The sequence below is a fragment of the Stenella coeruleoalba genome (assembly GCF_951394435.1).
Source record: "Stenella coeruleoalba genome assembly, chromosome: 4".
Taxonomy (NCBI): domain Eukaryota; kingdom Metazoa; phylum Chordata; class Mammalia; order Artiodactyla; family Delphinidae; genus Stenella; species Stenella coeruleoalba.
In genome coordinates this window covers 48,934,076-48,948,450 of record NC_137149.1, presented here as the reverse complement: position 1 = coordinate 48,948,450, position 14,375 = coordinate 48,934,076, and the positions used below count along the sequence as shown (strand labels likewise).

Below are 14,375 nucleotides of genomic sequence, written 5' to 3'. Positions count from 1 at the left end.
CCCTTGATGAGCGCTAGCACTGAACTCTGGTTGTCTCTTTGCAGATCCCGTTCTTTCCTGTTATAGGAATATAGATTATTTAACCTCAGTTCAGTGAGTCCACCAGCCTGCTTATCTGAGTTTCTGAGTATCGAAGGAATGTACAAGTTGTCCATAAAGTTCAGAAACGTATACTTTTTTTTTTAGCAAAGTGAAGATGCCTTTTTTGACTTCATACACACAGACACACATGCATTTTTCCTTTATTTTCAGACTGTATGGATGTCCTACAGGTTCTGTATCACATGATTATTTCTTTTGCCTGCACGTCCCCCCCCCCCCCCCCCCGCCGCCTTACTGCTTTGCCCTTATTACCACATGTTTATTACGCATCTTTTGATGCCAGTGTTCTGGCTGATTCTCTTTCACAGCACTTCCTTGTTGACTCTGTACACAGAACTCACTATCAGTGGGCAGGTCAGTTCCTGGTCACGATCCCCCCAACAGTTATAAAAAGTACACTGAGGTCATAATTGTCTATGATAGAGTTTCTGCAATAGAACCAGTATGGCAAGTAGATTACTTGAATGACAGCACCTGTGAATTGGGAGCAGCCATTAGGAGTGTTGCCTGAGCTTGTCAGGAAAGTGCCAGGACTGACTCCTGATCTGGCATGGGACAGGGATGTGGTGGCACACGTGCCCTTATTTGCCAATGGCCCTGGAAGCCTAAAATTCTGTTAATGACGGGACTAATTGTTTGGTTTTATAATCTTAGGGTCATATGGCTTTTTGTACATATCAGGGTTCTTCCCTGTTTGATATAGTTTCAAAAGCTACCTTAAAAGCGTGGCTCTAAATTTACAAAGGTCTCAGGAGATTTCTTACCAATAGAATTATTTAGACTCTATGCTTAGTAGTAAGCACTGTCCTTGTCAGAAATGATGATTTCATGCCTTGGTAATAGTTTCCAAAATGTGCTCTCTGAGTATATTCTAATAGAGACTGGCACTTGGCATTTGGACCAGCTGCCTAAGAATTTTTGGAAGGTTGTATTGGAAGATGCTGGTTCCCATGTATTAAGAACCTCCTACAAATTAGGAAGAAAAGACCAATGATCCATTAGAAACATGGGCCAATAATAATAGGTAATGTTTGTTGGGTGCGCCAGATCTTGTCGTAAGTGTTTGAAGGGTTGTGTTGCATTAGTTAATTCTCATAATTCCTTAATGAGGTCATTATTATTATGATCCCTCTTTTGTGCCTGAGCAAGTGGGGCATAGAAGCTCATTAATTTCCCCAGGGTCACCCAGGCAGTATGTGGTGGAACCAGGCTTTGAGCTGAGGCAGTCTGACTTGAGAGCTCATACTTAAAATTAGTGTGTTATAATGGTCAAAGGACAGTTCCAGACCTTCACAGGAAGGGAACACAAATTTACAATGGGAAGTGGAAATTAAAATTACGAGGTACCACTTTTCACCACTCAGATTGAAGCGTGACCCTGGCAAGAATACTTCCCACGTAATGTGTGTAGTCACATCCTTCCTTCCCTCCACCTCATTCATTAATTTAGGGCCTCATTCATTAATTTAGGAGCATCCCCACTATTGGTACCCAGGTTCTCTGCAGCTAGCGTCCACCCTGAGCAGAGGACCCGCTGACTCCGTGCCTGGGCTTCTGACTGCAGAACTGTGTGCCACTAAGTAGGTGTTGATTTAAAGCAGTCTGTGGTAATTTGTTATGCAGCAAAAGAAAACTAATACAGAGAAGTTATCTCTGTTTAAAAGGATTTTCCCCTCCCTGTCTGCCCTTTGAATTCATTTTTTTTTAACAACAAAGATCAGAAATGTTTCCCTTAATCATTCCGCACTTCAGCAACATTTAAACTCTGTATTCTCTTTGAATCATCATATATCCTTCTTGTAGCACTTCACACTGAGATTCATGTGTCATATTAGTCTGAGGTTTATTTTTGTGTCCTTTAATTAATGATGCTCCCAGCACACAGTAGATGTTCAAATGTACTCTCAGTGCGTAGTAGGTTCATCGTGAATTTCAGCTTAAAAATCAGACTTGAAATCCTAGAAAAAACTCATTCTGGTCCCAGGAGAAAGCTCTTTATTTGATTAAAATGCCAAATACACTTGCTTTTATTATATTCATAAATATTAAGTGCCCAGTGTTCTTTATGATGTTACAGACACCTTGAAAAATGGGCTCCCTTTTCTCATTGAGCTGATGTGTTCCTAAGATAAAATGAAGTGTTATTTAATAAACAGTTTTTCATTTTTAGGCATTTTGGAAAGAATAGCTAGTATGGCATAAAAAACTTTTAGTTTTTATTAATTAACCAAATGCTATTTGATTACATGCGAACTTATGGCTTAATGAGGAAGCAGAAAAATAGATTATGTCCTTTTTAGTTATAAAACTACTGAATAAAGACTCTGAAATAATTATAGGAAAAAACAAGCCTTAAAAAAATGATAGGTCTTTGATAGAAATGCCTTTCAATAACTTAAAAGTTTATTTAATGAACCATTTGAGTCGTTAAGGGTGACCATATGCCCAGGTTGACACCTGTTGTCTTGGTGTAGTTATTAATGCGAATGTAAACATCAGGTGTCTGGTGATAAGTTATATTGTGACCCTATAATAGTACGTTAGCAGGTGATACCTTTGACTTGCTGTCTACCTTTAAAAAATTGTTCACCTTGAAGAGATTGAAGGTGACAGTACTATTGCTTACAGCTTCACGAAGGCAGGCTTAGTCTACTGAACTCTCCCCCACTTCAACAAATCCATGCATCACTGGGTAAAGCAAGTAAGAGCTTTAAAATTTGATCAGGTGAATTTTGTTGTTTAATAGTCACCAGGCCAGGGAACAGAACCACAGCTTCCTGCCAGCAGGCCCCCATCCAACTCCCTTGTTTTGCCCTTGGCGGTTGGATGCTGGACCAGGATGGCTGTGGCGCTGGTAAACGGGTGTGCTCAGCGACACCTGATTGTTTTACAGGGAACCTGGAGCTTTACGTTTGGTTGACATATGAGGCATTGCTTTAACAGGTACCCTTGTGATTAAAAATCATCATTCTGGGGCTTCCCTGGTGGTGCAGTGGTTGGGAGTCTGCCTGCCGATGCGGGGGACACGGGTTCGTGCCCCGGTCCGGGAGGATCCCACGTGCCGCGGAGCAGCTGGGCCCGTGAGCCATGGCCGCTGAGCCTGCGCGTCCGGAGCCTGTGCTCCGCGGCGGGAGAGGCCACAATGGTAAGAGGCCCACGTACAGCAAAAAACAAAAAAACACACACAAAAAAACAAAAAAAACCATCATTCTGTTAAGTGAAAGGTGGTTGAGATTTTTCTCTGGGTTTTGTCAACTTCGTAAAGGGAAAGGCTAGCCTCCCTGTGTGACGGCACGGGATTGGCTAGGCAGCAAGCCTGACCCCAGGCATTCAGCCTCCGGAGAGGATGCAGGAGAGGAAGGAGCCCTCCACTCTTAGGTAGTGACTCTTTTACAGCCCCGTCAGTGGATATGCATTGAACCACGCTTGTTTACTTTTTCTCATTTCCTCCCAAAATTCTGTGGAAAATGACAGAAGTAGTATAAAAATATGAGCAAACCCATAACTAATGGAGCTGAAAACTGAGAAAGGTGCCGCAGTGCTCCAGAAGCTCTGAGGACGCTATGGAATAAATAAAACAGATGGGATCAGATTGATGGCGAAACTGCACAGTGAAGGTACTTAAAACCCAATAGAGACAAAAGCAGGAATAACTAGACAAATGAATATTCTTAACAGGATCTTGGAAGATTCCCAAGAATTGAAACTCTAGGGAGTGGCAGCAGAAGTGGGTGAGCAGAGTGCTCTGCCAGGAATTCATAGCCCTGAAACAGCTGCTCCAGCTTTGCTCTCATTGAGTTTGACTCAGAGGGCTTGGTGGTAGGGTTTGCCTCTGCAACAAAGCCCTTTAGCTGAGTTTCAAATAAGCTGGGAGATTTGACAAGGCAGAATACCAATGGGTGACTGTAGCTGGAAGTTGAAGTTTACGTCGGGGACCTCAGGTTTCTTTTGTTCCTTCCAAGGATATGAGGCTTCTGTGCCTTGAAATAAAGGCATTTTGCTCACCTCCCTTTCCTACCCATTCCCCATTCTTTTCAAGTGCGCTCAAGAAACCCTGTGCAGCGAGGAATACACATCAGCCCAGACCCCCATTTGTAAAGATGAGCAAGCAACCGCGTGTCATCAGGCATGTGATCAACAGCGTGATTAAGGAAAGTTAATAAACGAAACTTCTAATTCCTAGTCTCAGATCCAGGAGAAGGGCAATCTATAAAGCAGGAGTTGGTGTGGGAAAGGAGCTGTTGAGAAAAGGAGGCTGTCTGAGAAGTTAACTGTGAGATTGTAATGTTAGAACATGCTGGCTGGGGGCAGTAAATGGGCCCAAGAGCAAAATGGGAACCACTTCAGGCTGAGAAAATTAGTGGTCGGGAAAACTCAGCTGAGGATTTATTTCAAAATTGAAAGCAGAAGGTTTAAGAATTATGAAGAAGAATTGAGAGATGTGAAGGATGGGTCTACGAGACGTAGTATCCAACCAACTTAAGGAACAGACGTAGAAGGAAAAAGCAGCCGGTAGATGCCATCAGCAGTCAGATGGCAAACAGCTTTTCAGTGAGGGAGCTGGTTCCTCTGTAAGTGTCTATTTCTTTTTCCCACACCATGAAATGCCACTGCTTCAATATTTAAGTGGACACCCCGCCTTCTCATTCAGAGGTCCTCGGAATCACTTGACCATTCTTGTTAGGCATAGTGTCATTTTAACACAAAGCTTTTTACACTGTTCATTTGAAAATAATTTCAAACTCTACATGAAAGTTAAAAGAAGAATAATAATCTGTAGAACCCTCATATATTTTATATCCAGATTTGCCAGATTTTTCTATTAACACTTTACCCCTGTATCAGTTCCTTTTTCTTTCTACGTAGGTATGATAAATGTATTTTAAGACATTTGATAACCTGATGCATATCTTAACCCACTGAGCTTTTTATAAAAGTGATCTTGACTTTTTCTTTTGCATCTTTAGTCTTGGCAATATGGTTTGTCTGTCTATAAAGAATATTAGGGTTTTGTTTGTCCTTTTTACTTGGTTAATTTAACAAGCTCCTCCCTCCCCCTTTTAATCATGTTTCACTGGGAGTTAAACTGCTTCCCTTATAAATTAGCTGGCGGCTTATGAGAGACATCAGCTGCTTGAGTGATACTTCTCCATGGCTCATGAATGAATCCCACCCGTCTTTCCTAAATGTTAAATTCTGGGAGATTTACTCTGCTGCCTTTAATTATGCTGACTGTCATATAATATTCAGTCTTCTATTACACAACTTTTTATTTCAGTGCTGTATCATAGTCAAATCTTAATGTATGAACATTAAGCTGTAATTAAGGATCCAGACTTCACATTTCAGCCACGGTTTGTGTATTTGCCAGTAGTGACAACTTTTCCTAGTAGCTGGACATTTCTTTTGATAGCCATTTTAAGATGGTTCTAATTTTAGAAGGGTTCAAATGTGGAAAAAAGTATCTTGGGACAACTTTTATTGCAATATTAAAAGAAGAAAACTAGACATATTCTGGTAGGTTTTTTGACCTCCCCCCCCCCCATTGTTTTCCCGTAAGTCTCAGAGAAGGAATGAGCTTGGGACTGAGATTTCTGTGTCTCATCTTTACAGCTGCATGCCCGGACATTGTAGATACTGTATCATTAATTCCTTGTAGAGGGACATTTGAACACAGAACATTAAACCCAGCTGTATTTTTATTTCTTTCATTTATTGAACAGATATTGTGGGCATCTTATCAGTTGGATCCTCTGGGAGGTGCATGCCAGAGTGGGGTTAGAAGAATAAGATGTTTACACGGGGAAATAACTATGGGAAAAAAGGGAGATGAAGCAGAAGTGGGTATGGAACACCTCTGGATTGAGATGCAGGGCTAGCCCCTGTGAAAGGAGAGGGGGAAGGAAGGACAGTTGGGTGGAGCAGACTACCATGCAGCTATGGGAAAGTCTTGGCCAGCACAGCAGGGAACTCTGGTGCAGAGCAGGACTGCTGGGGAGTCTGTACTGTCCAGGAACAGAGAACCTACTTATCACTGCTGTGCTCAGTCCTGGGCTGGCATTGCCTGCAAAGTGGGTGGCCTCTGCTTGGAAACTGAGGCAGATTCTCTGGACAGTTGCAGCCGGAAGTGGTCAGCTGCCTGCTCTCCTGTGCAGGGTCTCTCTGGAAGGGAGATCTGAGTAGTGTACCTCCCTAGCCCCACAAGCCACTTACCTATCAGGCACTGTTTGAATCTTCAGTTTGCTACTTGGTCTGAATATGAACCTGGGCAAGTTGCCTAACTTGCAAATTTTTGTTGTTACTGTTTTAGAAAAAAAGAATAGTATCGGTTTCGTAGTGTTCTTGTGAGGAGTGAATGAGTGTGTATCCACACAAAGAAGAAAGGATGCTCAACATCGCTAATCATTAGAGAAATGCAAATCAAAACTACAGTGAGGTATCACCTCACACCAGTCAGAATGGCCATCATCAAAAAATCTACAAACAATAAATGCTGGAGAGGGTGTGGAGAAAAGGGAACCCTCTTGCACTGTTGGTGGGAATGTAAATTGATACAGCCACTATGGAGAACAGTATGGAGGTTTCTTAAAAAACTAAAAATAGAACTACCATATGACCCAGCAATCCCACTACTGGGCATACACCCTGAGAAAACCATAATTCAATGAGTCATGTACCACAGTGTTCATTGCAGCTCTATTTACAATAGCTAGGACATGGAAGCAACCTCAGTGTCCATCGACAGATGAATGATAAAGAAGATGTGGCACATATATACAATGGAATATTACTCAGCCATAAAAAGAAACGAAATTGAATTATTTGTAGTGAAGTGGATGGACCTAGAGTCTGTCATACAGAGTGAAGTAAGTCAGAAAGAGAAAAACAAGTAAATACCGTATGCTAACACACACATGCATGTATATATATGTATATATATATATAGAATCTAAAAAACAAAGTTCTGTTTGTCCTTTTGGAGGACAAAAAGAGGCCATATTGCCTCTTTTTCTTGTTCTTGATCAAGATGTAGCGGTAACAGGTGTTATTCTACATGATAAATCTGGTACAGAATCCATTTGTATTATTATTTTAGCAAATCAGAAATGTCAAGGGATGGTAACTTTTAATATGTAAATGTATGCCCTCAGTCTTCAGTATGTCTCTGGTCTTTCTATATTGAATATCTAAAGAGCTTCCCAGCCTCACATTCTGCATGGTATCCATTTAATGGATAACTTAATCCAATCCCATATTCCTGGGACCAACTTAAATATCCAGTAATTAGCTTTTATAGTGCAATGAATAATTTTGTTATCTAAATATATAACTGATATATAACATATGTACTGTATTTTGCACATGTGTAAGTATGTCTTTAGGGTAAATTTCCAGAAGGAATAAATGAATCAAATATTATATATGCATTTGTGTTTTTGCCCTCCATAGTGATTTTACTGATTTATAGCAAAATATGAGTGGCTGTTTCTCTCCGAATATAAAATGTGTTATCACATCTTTCCCTATTTGGATAAGTGATTTATGCTGTCTTATTTTAGTAATTTACATTTCTCTTGTGATTGAGGTTGTATATCCCTTCATATGATTATGATCCATTAGTGTTTACTTTTTTTTTTTGCGGTACGCGGGCCTCTCACTGTTGTGGCCTCTCCCATTGTGGAGCACAGGCTCCGGACGTGCAGGCTCAGCGGCCATGGCCCACGGGCCCAGCCACTCCGTGGCATGTGGGATCTTCCCGGACCGGGGCACGAACCTGTGTCCCCTGCATCGGCAGGCGGACTCTCAACCACTGCACCACCAGGGAAGCCCCATTAGTGTTTAGTTTTATTGAACTATCTTTTCATGGCCTTTGCTAGATTTTCTATTGAGAATTTGTTTTTTTAAAGAGCGCTTTATATATTTGGGGAATTAGTCCTTTGTCTTTGATAGTAGATGTAAATATTGTTTATATTGTAACATTAAAAATGTCAAAAAGGAGGTTTTTTTAATGGTCATTTTTTAAATACTTTATTATTTTTTGGCTGTGTTGTGTCTTAGTTGCGGCATGTGGGATCTTTCGTTGTGGTGCGCAGGCTTCTCTTTAGTTGTGGTGTGTGGGTTTTCTCTCTCTAGTTGTGGCGCGTGGGCTTAGTTGCCCTGCGGCATGTAGGAGCTTAGTTCCCCAACCAGGGATCGAACCCGCGTCCCCTGCATTGGAAGGCGGATTCTTTACCATTGGACCACCAGGGAAGTCCCAAAAAAGAAGTTTTTAAAATATACTACATTTAAAAACATAGTCCCATTTGCGCCTTTCCTTAGTTCTGGAAAATCTTTGGTTATTATGCTTGTAAATCTACCTGCCTTCCATTTTCTTTTTTTTTTCCCTCTCTTTCTGAGACTGCCCTTGTTTTCACATGACCCTCTGTGTCCTCTTCCCTTCTCTTCTGGGACACTTGTCATTGGCTTTAGGGCCCACCCTAATCCAGGACAATCTCATCTCTTGACAATCTCAAACCCTTAACTTCCATTGCAAACAGCCTTTTCCTAATTAAGGTCACATTTACAGGTTCTGGAGGGATGTATCTTTTTGAGGAACACCATTCAACCCACTCTGATGACCCTATTTGATTAGTTATCTGTTTTTTTTTCCTTCAGGAAATCATATTGCCTTTAAGAATTATATTCCTAACGTTTACTCTGAATATTTAATGCTCTTGAAATATATTTTCATTTCCTCTCAAAAGGAAAATTATTCTGTGTCTTCTGCCATACAGGGTGTGGATCCTGTGAACAGCATTCCATTCTGGGAGCTGGAATAGCATGCAACTGAGAAATTGTAATGCTTAATTTTTATTTCTTTCTGCTCCATAAAGTTTTGATTTTTTAAAAAAACATGTCTGCATTTAAGTCTTACTCCTTTTTTCATGTTTCAGCATACATGATATACTGAACTAACTTGTTCCTGTGTTAAATGGTAGCAATGGACAACAAACTGTTCTTGTATTTAAATTCAAGAGGTGTTGTCTATAGATAATGTGGTGATAACATCATTAGTATAGAACAGAAATGGGTATCTATAATAAGCTTTATAACTCTGGTCAAGTTTTATATTTTTCATTTAGTTACCTCCTAGAAAGTTTGAAATTTCAAAGATGTCAGCAAACATATTGAGTATGAATAGGTTTTAGGTTTATGTGTTACGTGATATTATGCATTTGCTAGTTCCACAGTCCCTCCGTCTCAAAATTGAGTGTAAAAGCTGTCTGAAGAGTAGATTTATTCACACCGATCCTGTTTTCTTGCACAAGATCCTTTAACACATCAAGTAATATGTAGACTGAATATATTGAAACTATCTTTAAGGTTACAGTTATAACTTTTTAAGTGTGATGAAATGTCTTCCCTTTTACTCTCAATAAAATCTATCATTAATTCTGCTAAAGCCTTTATGACTGAGCAAATGACAGTCCTTTTGCTGAAGCAATACCGAATCTAAGTGAGTATAATTCAGTTACCACCCTGGCAGTTTTTCCCAAGCTACTTCTATATGTGGGTTTCATTCTTCATTCAGAAACAGGATAGCAATGGCACTGAGCTTGGTAGATTGTGTTGTTTTCCTTACTTTTGGTTTATTGGTTGTAAATTCTCAGTCACCATCAAGTTCGACAGCTTTGCTCATTACAACATGAATAATTATAGAAAATTAAAAGAAGCTGGAAGGAGCTTGGTGATCATTCTGGTCTAATCTTTTCTGTCTTAAAATTGATGAAGTCTACCTAGAAAAGTGAAGTGACTTGTCACAGATGGAATCATTTATTACTTGTGAGGTCTCAATTAAAACTTTGCGCTCTAGATATCAACACTATTGTTCTTTGCACTACTGCCTTTTAAGTTGCAAATAGTCACTACATAAATCTTTTTTTTTTTTTTTTTTTTGCGGTATGTGGGCCCCTCACTGTTGTGGCCTCTCCCGTTGCGGAGCACAGGCTCCGGATGCGCAGGCTCAGCGGCCATGGCTCACGGGCCTAGCCGCTCCGTGGCATGTGGGATCTTCCCGGACCGGGGCACAAACCCGTGTCCCCTGCATCAGCAGGTGGACTCTCAACCACTGCGCCACCAGGGAAGCCCCATAAATCTTTTTGGAATGTAAATAAGAAATGCGAGTCTTAAATCTCAAAGCACAAATAAAGTATTCCTTACTTCAGTGTTTATTTCTAAGATATAATTATACTCAAAATTAAGTCAATTTCAAGCTGTATTTGGTAATTAAGATTCTTAGGTTTATCATCAGAAAGTATATTTTAAAAATAAGAGTTATTCTAGATATTTCAAAGGATACTGCAGGATTATAAAGAATAAAAGAGAAGTAGAAACCTCATCACTAAGATAGTGATCATTATGATGTATTTCTTCCAAGTCTTTTTTTTGTCTCTGCATCTTTTCAATCAATGATATCAGTTTTGTTTTCTGCTTTTTAACTGATTGTAAACAATTTCCTTTTTATTAACTTTCCTTTAAAAGCATCATTTTTTAATGGATGTATAACATTTTGTTGTTTGGTGTACCATCATTTAACTACTCCTCTTACACAAACTGAACTCTTCGGTAGTTTCCAGTTTTTGTCTGTTATAAATCATGTCTGAATAAGGTCATTGAATATATTTTTTGTCAGATTTGGTAACTTGTTAGCTTAGGATCAGTGCCTATTTAGGAAAGCAAGGCTGGTGGCTCTTGGGTGTGGACTGCTAGGCAGCTGGAGAAAGACTGTTCCAGTTACCTTGTGGCCATGTCCAAGTCCAAGTTTGCTTTTGCCCGTGCCTACCACCTTACTTGAAATAACCTTTTGTAATTTTGATTAGAGAAAATGGTGTTTTAATTGGCTTTTTGTTTGTTTGTTTTTTTTTTTGCTGTACGCGGGCTTCTCACTGTTGCAGCCTCTCCTGTTGCGGAGCACAGGCTCCGGATGCGCAGGCTCAGCGGCCATGGCTCACGGGCCTACCCGCTCCGCGGCATGTGGGATCTTCCCGGACCGGGGCACGAACCCGTGTCCCCTGCATCGGCAGGCGGACTCTCAACCACTGCGCCACCAGGGAAGCCCTAATTGGCTTTTTTTGATTTTGAATTTTTATTTTAAGATTACATATGCTTAGTTAAAATGAACAAAATCTTGCAGTTCATGCTATTGGTCTTTTTAATGTGAAAATTGCCCGAAGGTGTAAGAATGGAATATTAAGCTTTATATTGGCACCTAAATTCTGTCTTTGCTGATTGAGTATGTAGAGTTCACATTCCAGCTTGCATTTCTGAATGTGATTATGATGTTTATTTCTTTTTTGCTAAGTGTAAATTCCTTGAGGATACGAATCATTTTTCATTTGCATTTAAAAAAAATTTATTGGAGCATAGTTGATTTATAATGTTGTGTTAGCTTCAGGTGTACAACAAAGTGAATCAGTTATACATATACATATATCCACTCTTTTTTAGATTCTTTGCCCATATAGGCCGTTACAGAGTATTGGGTAGAGTTACCTGTGTTGTATAGTAGGTCCTTATTAGTTATCTATTTTATATATAGTAGTGTGTATATGTCAATCCCAATCTCCCAATTTATCCCTCCCCCCTTCCCCCCAACCCGGCATGTTTTTGATCACCATCCTTGCTTTAGTAACAGCTTGGAGAGAGAAAATACTACATAGTAATGTACTTTGATTGCCAGATACATCTTGATTTCAGAAACATTAAAATGAAGGAAGATATGTGTCTTAGAACCAAGGAGATAGAACCTTAAACTTAATACTCACTGAGTATATTAGGCGTTTTCTGCTTTCCTTCTAGAGTTATATGAGGTAGATACTGTTCTTCCCATTCATGAATGAGGAATTCTGTTACAGAGAAATGTAGTGACTTGCCCAAGACTAGTGTAATTTGAAAGTGATAGAGCTGGCCTTCAAGCACAAGTATGCTTGACTTTAGAAGCCCCTCATCATCTCACCAAAATGCTGTGAAATGTTAACCTGCATTAGCGGGATTAAAAAAAAAATTCCACTTAAAGCCAAAGAAAATCAGTCACATGGCTGATTTTGCTTGTTTTCATACACATAGTGGATTTTTTTTAAAAAGAAAGATGAGAGTAGACAAAATGAAAATGAATACCTGAAATCTTGTGACCCAGGGGTGTTCTCTGTTAACATTTGTTTATACAGTGTTGCACCGTCCCAGGTGGGGGGCAGCACTCAGCCTGTACGCAGTGTGAGGGTGCCCCTGAAGTTGCAACACTGTGTGGGATGGAGAATTTTCTGCTAAAATGCCGGTAAGAGTGGCTCTTGACCAACGTTGGTGTATATTGAAGAATGTGGGGTTTGGAGTGGAGCGTGCCGGGGTTCACATCTGCCTCTGCCTCCGCTAGTGTGATCTTGGGCCATTAATTTAACTTTTCTATGCCTTGGTTTTTTCATTTACCTTATCTGGGTATCATTCCCCCAAATAAGGTAGCTTTTGCACTTTCTCCTGTATGGGAATTCCGTACATACGAACGAGTTCCATTCCTAGAGTGCGTTGGTAAGTCCAGTTTGTCCTTAAGTCCAACAGAGTTAGCCTAGGTACCCAACTAACACAACTGGCTCTACAGTACTATACTGTAATAGATTTATAATACTTTTCACATAAATAATACATAAAAAACAAACACAAAAAATAAAACATTTTTAATCGTACAGTACAGCACCTTGAAAAGTACAGTAGTACAGTACAACAGCCGGCATACAGGGCTGGCATCTAGTGAACAGGCAAGAAGAGTTACTGACTGGAGGAGGGAGAGGAGGTGGGAGATGGTAGAGCTGAAGGATCGTCAGCGATAGGAGATGGAGGGCAAGCTGCTGTTTCACTCACGCCTGACGTTGACAGCACAGGTTCTGGTTCCTTGCTGGATTCAATTCTATCTACCTTCTTGAAAAAACGATCCAGTGCTGTCTGGATAGTAGGTCTTTTTTTCTCTTCATAGATGACATGGTAGCACTGGATTGCATTCTGAATGGCTGCTGCAACCTTCGTGTACCGTTCTATGATCGGGTCCTGTGCCTCAAAAACTAGCAGTGTCTCCTGAAGTAAAGAAAATCTCCATGCCATTTCCTGTGTCGTAAATCTCTTCAGTTACTTCTTCTTCCTCTTGTCTCTCTTAGTCCTTTCTCTGGGCCTCCAATTCCATCAGGTCTTCATTAAAAGCGCAACCACTTGTGCAACACATGGGCGCATCTTTGAAAGTTCACAACTTGAAGGTTCGTACGTAGGGGACTTACTGTGTTGGCATCCAAGCTGCAAAAGGAGCGTAGTTGCAAAGCCTTGAGAGGAAGCAAGGTCATGTACACATTGTCTGCTCTTAGACAAGTCCTGCCAACTAGGACTTCTTTTAAATCTTTTTTTTGTTTCCAGTTCATTTTTTTTAAGAGCATCGTCCTAATACATGAGATTTAGTATTGTAATATAGCTACCTGTGTCTGTGCGTGTGTGCAAAAAGCATATTTTCACACAATACAGATTTGCATATGGTTAAGTTACAAGTAATATTCAGCATTATTGAAATGGTATCTAGAAGATACTGTATTTCTTTTAAAGTCAGTATTTTGTAGAGCACTTGTTCTGCATTTTTCTGTTTCCAGTTTTTAAGTATTCAACTTATGTAAGTTGATTAATTATGTAAATGTACGTGGCATTCTTTATTTTTATTCTGAACTTAAGAGCTATTTTGTGTTGGCTTCTCTCCCTTTTTATTTCAAAGTTTTTGGTTCAGTGTGACAGGAACAATTCAAGATGTGACAAGATGTGCAAGTTAGCTATTTTGGGTCGTTTCTCAGAGAAAGAAGCTCCTTTTTTTGGTCAGGCATCTCAAAAATTCTTTGGGTAATAAATGACTTCTTAGAATTCCTGATATTTAGATTGAAACCTAACAAGCTAAATTACTTTGATATTGATGGTGTACATATATTAGGCAACTTACCTTTTTTTTTTTTTTTTTTTTTTGTCATTTTTAGGATTCTGAGTAACAATAAAATATCCGAGCTGAAGAATGGCTCATTTTCTGGGTTAAGTCTCCTTGAAAGATTGTGAGTATTCTTTTATTATCATCTCTTATTGGTATTTTATTCACTGCACTTTCATGGTAAGTCTGTTACTAAACTCTCAACTTTTCAAAATAAAAATTGAGTTTTCCCAATATTTTATCATAAAACATCTCAGAATTGCATTTTAAAAAACAATTCATTAAAGCACAGAAG

The 14,375-nt window shown here is 39.7% G+C and overlaps 1 protein-coding gene across 5 annotated transcripts in view; it reads left to right on the top strand.

Annotated features, from left to right (window-relative positions):
- Positions 1–14,375, top strand: part of ADGRA3 (adhesion G protein-coupled receptor A3) — a 119,034-nt gene that overhangs the window by 16,384 nt on the left and 88,275 nt on the right. For 4 of the 5 annotated variants that reach the window (XM_079920817.1, XM_079920816.1, XM_079920814.1 and 1 more), the window contains exon 2: positions 14,133–14,204. The exons of the other annotated variant lie outside the window; for it this stretch is intronic. In XM_079920817.1, the coding sequence (XP_079776943.1) occupies positions 14,133–14,204 (72 nt within the window). The remainder of the gene's footprint in view (positions 1–14,132; positions 14,205–14,375) is intronic. 5 annotated transcript variants of the gene reach the window in all.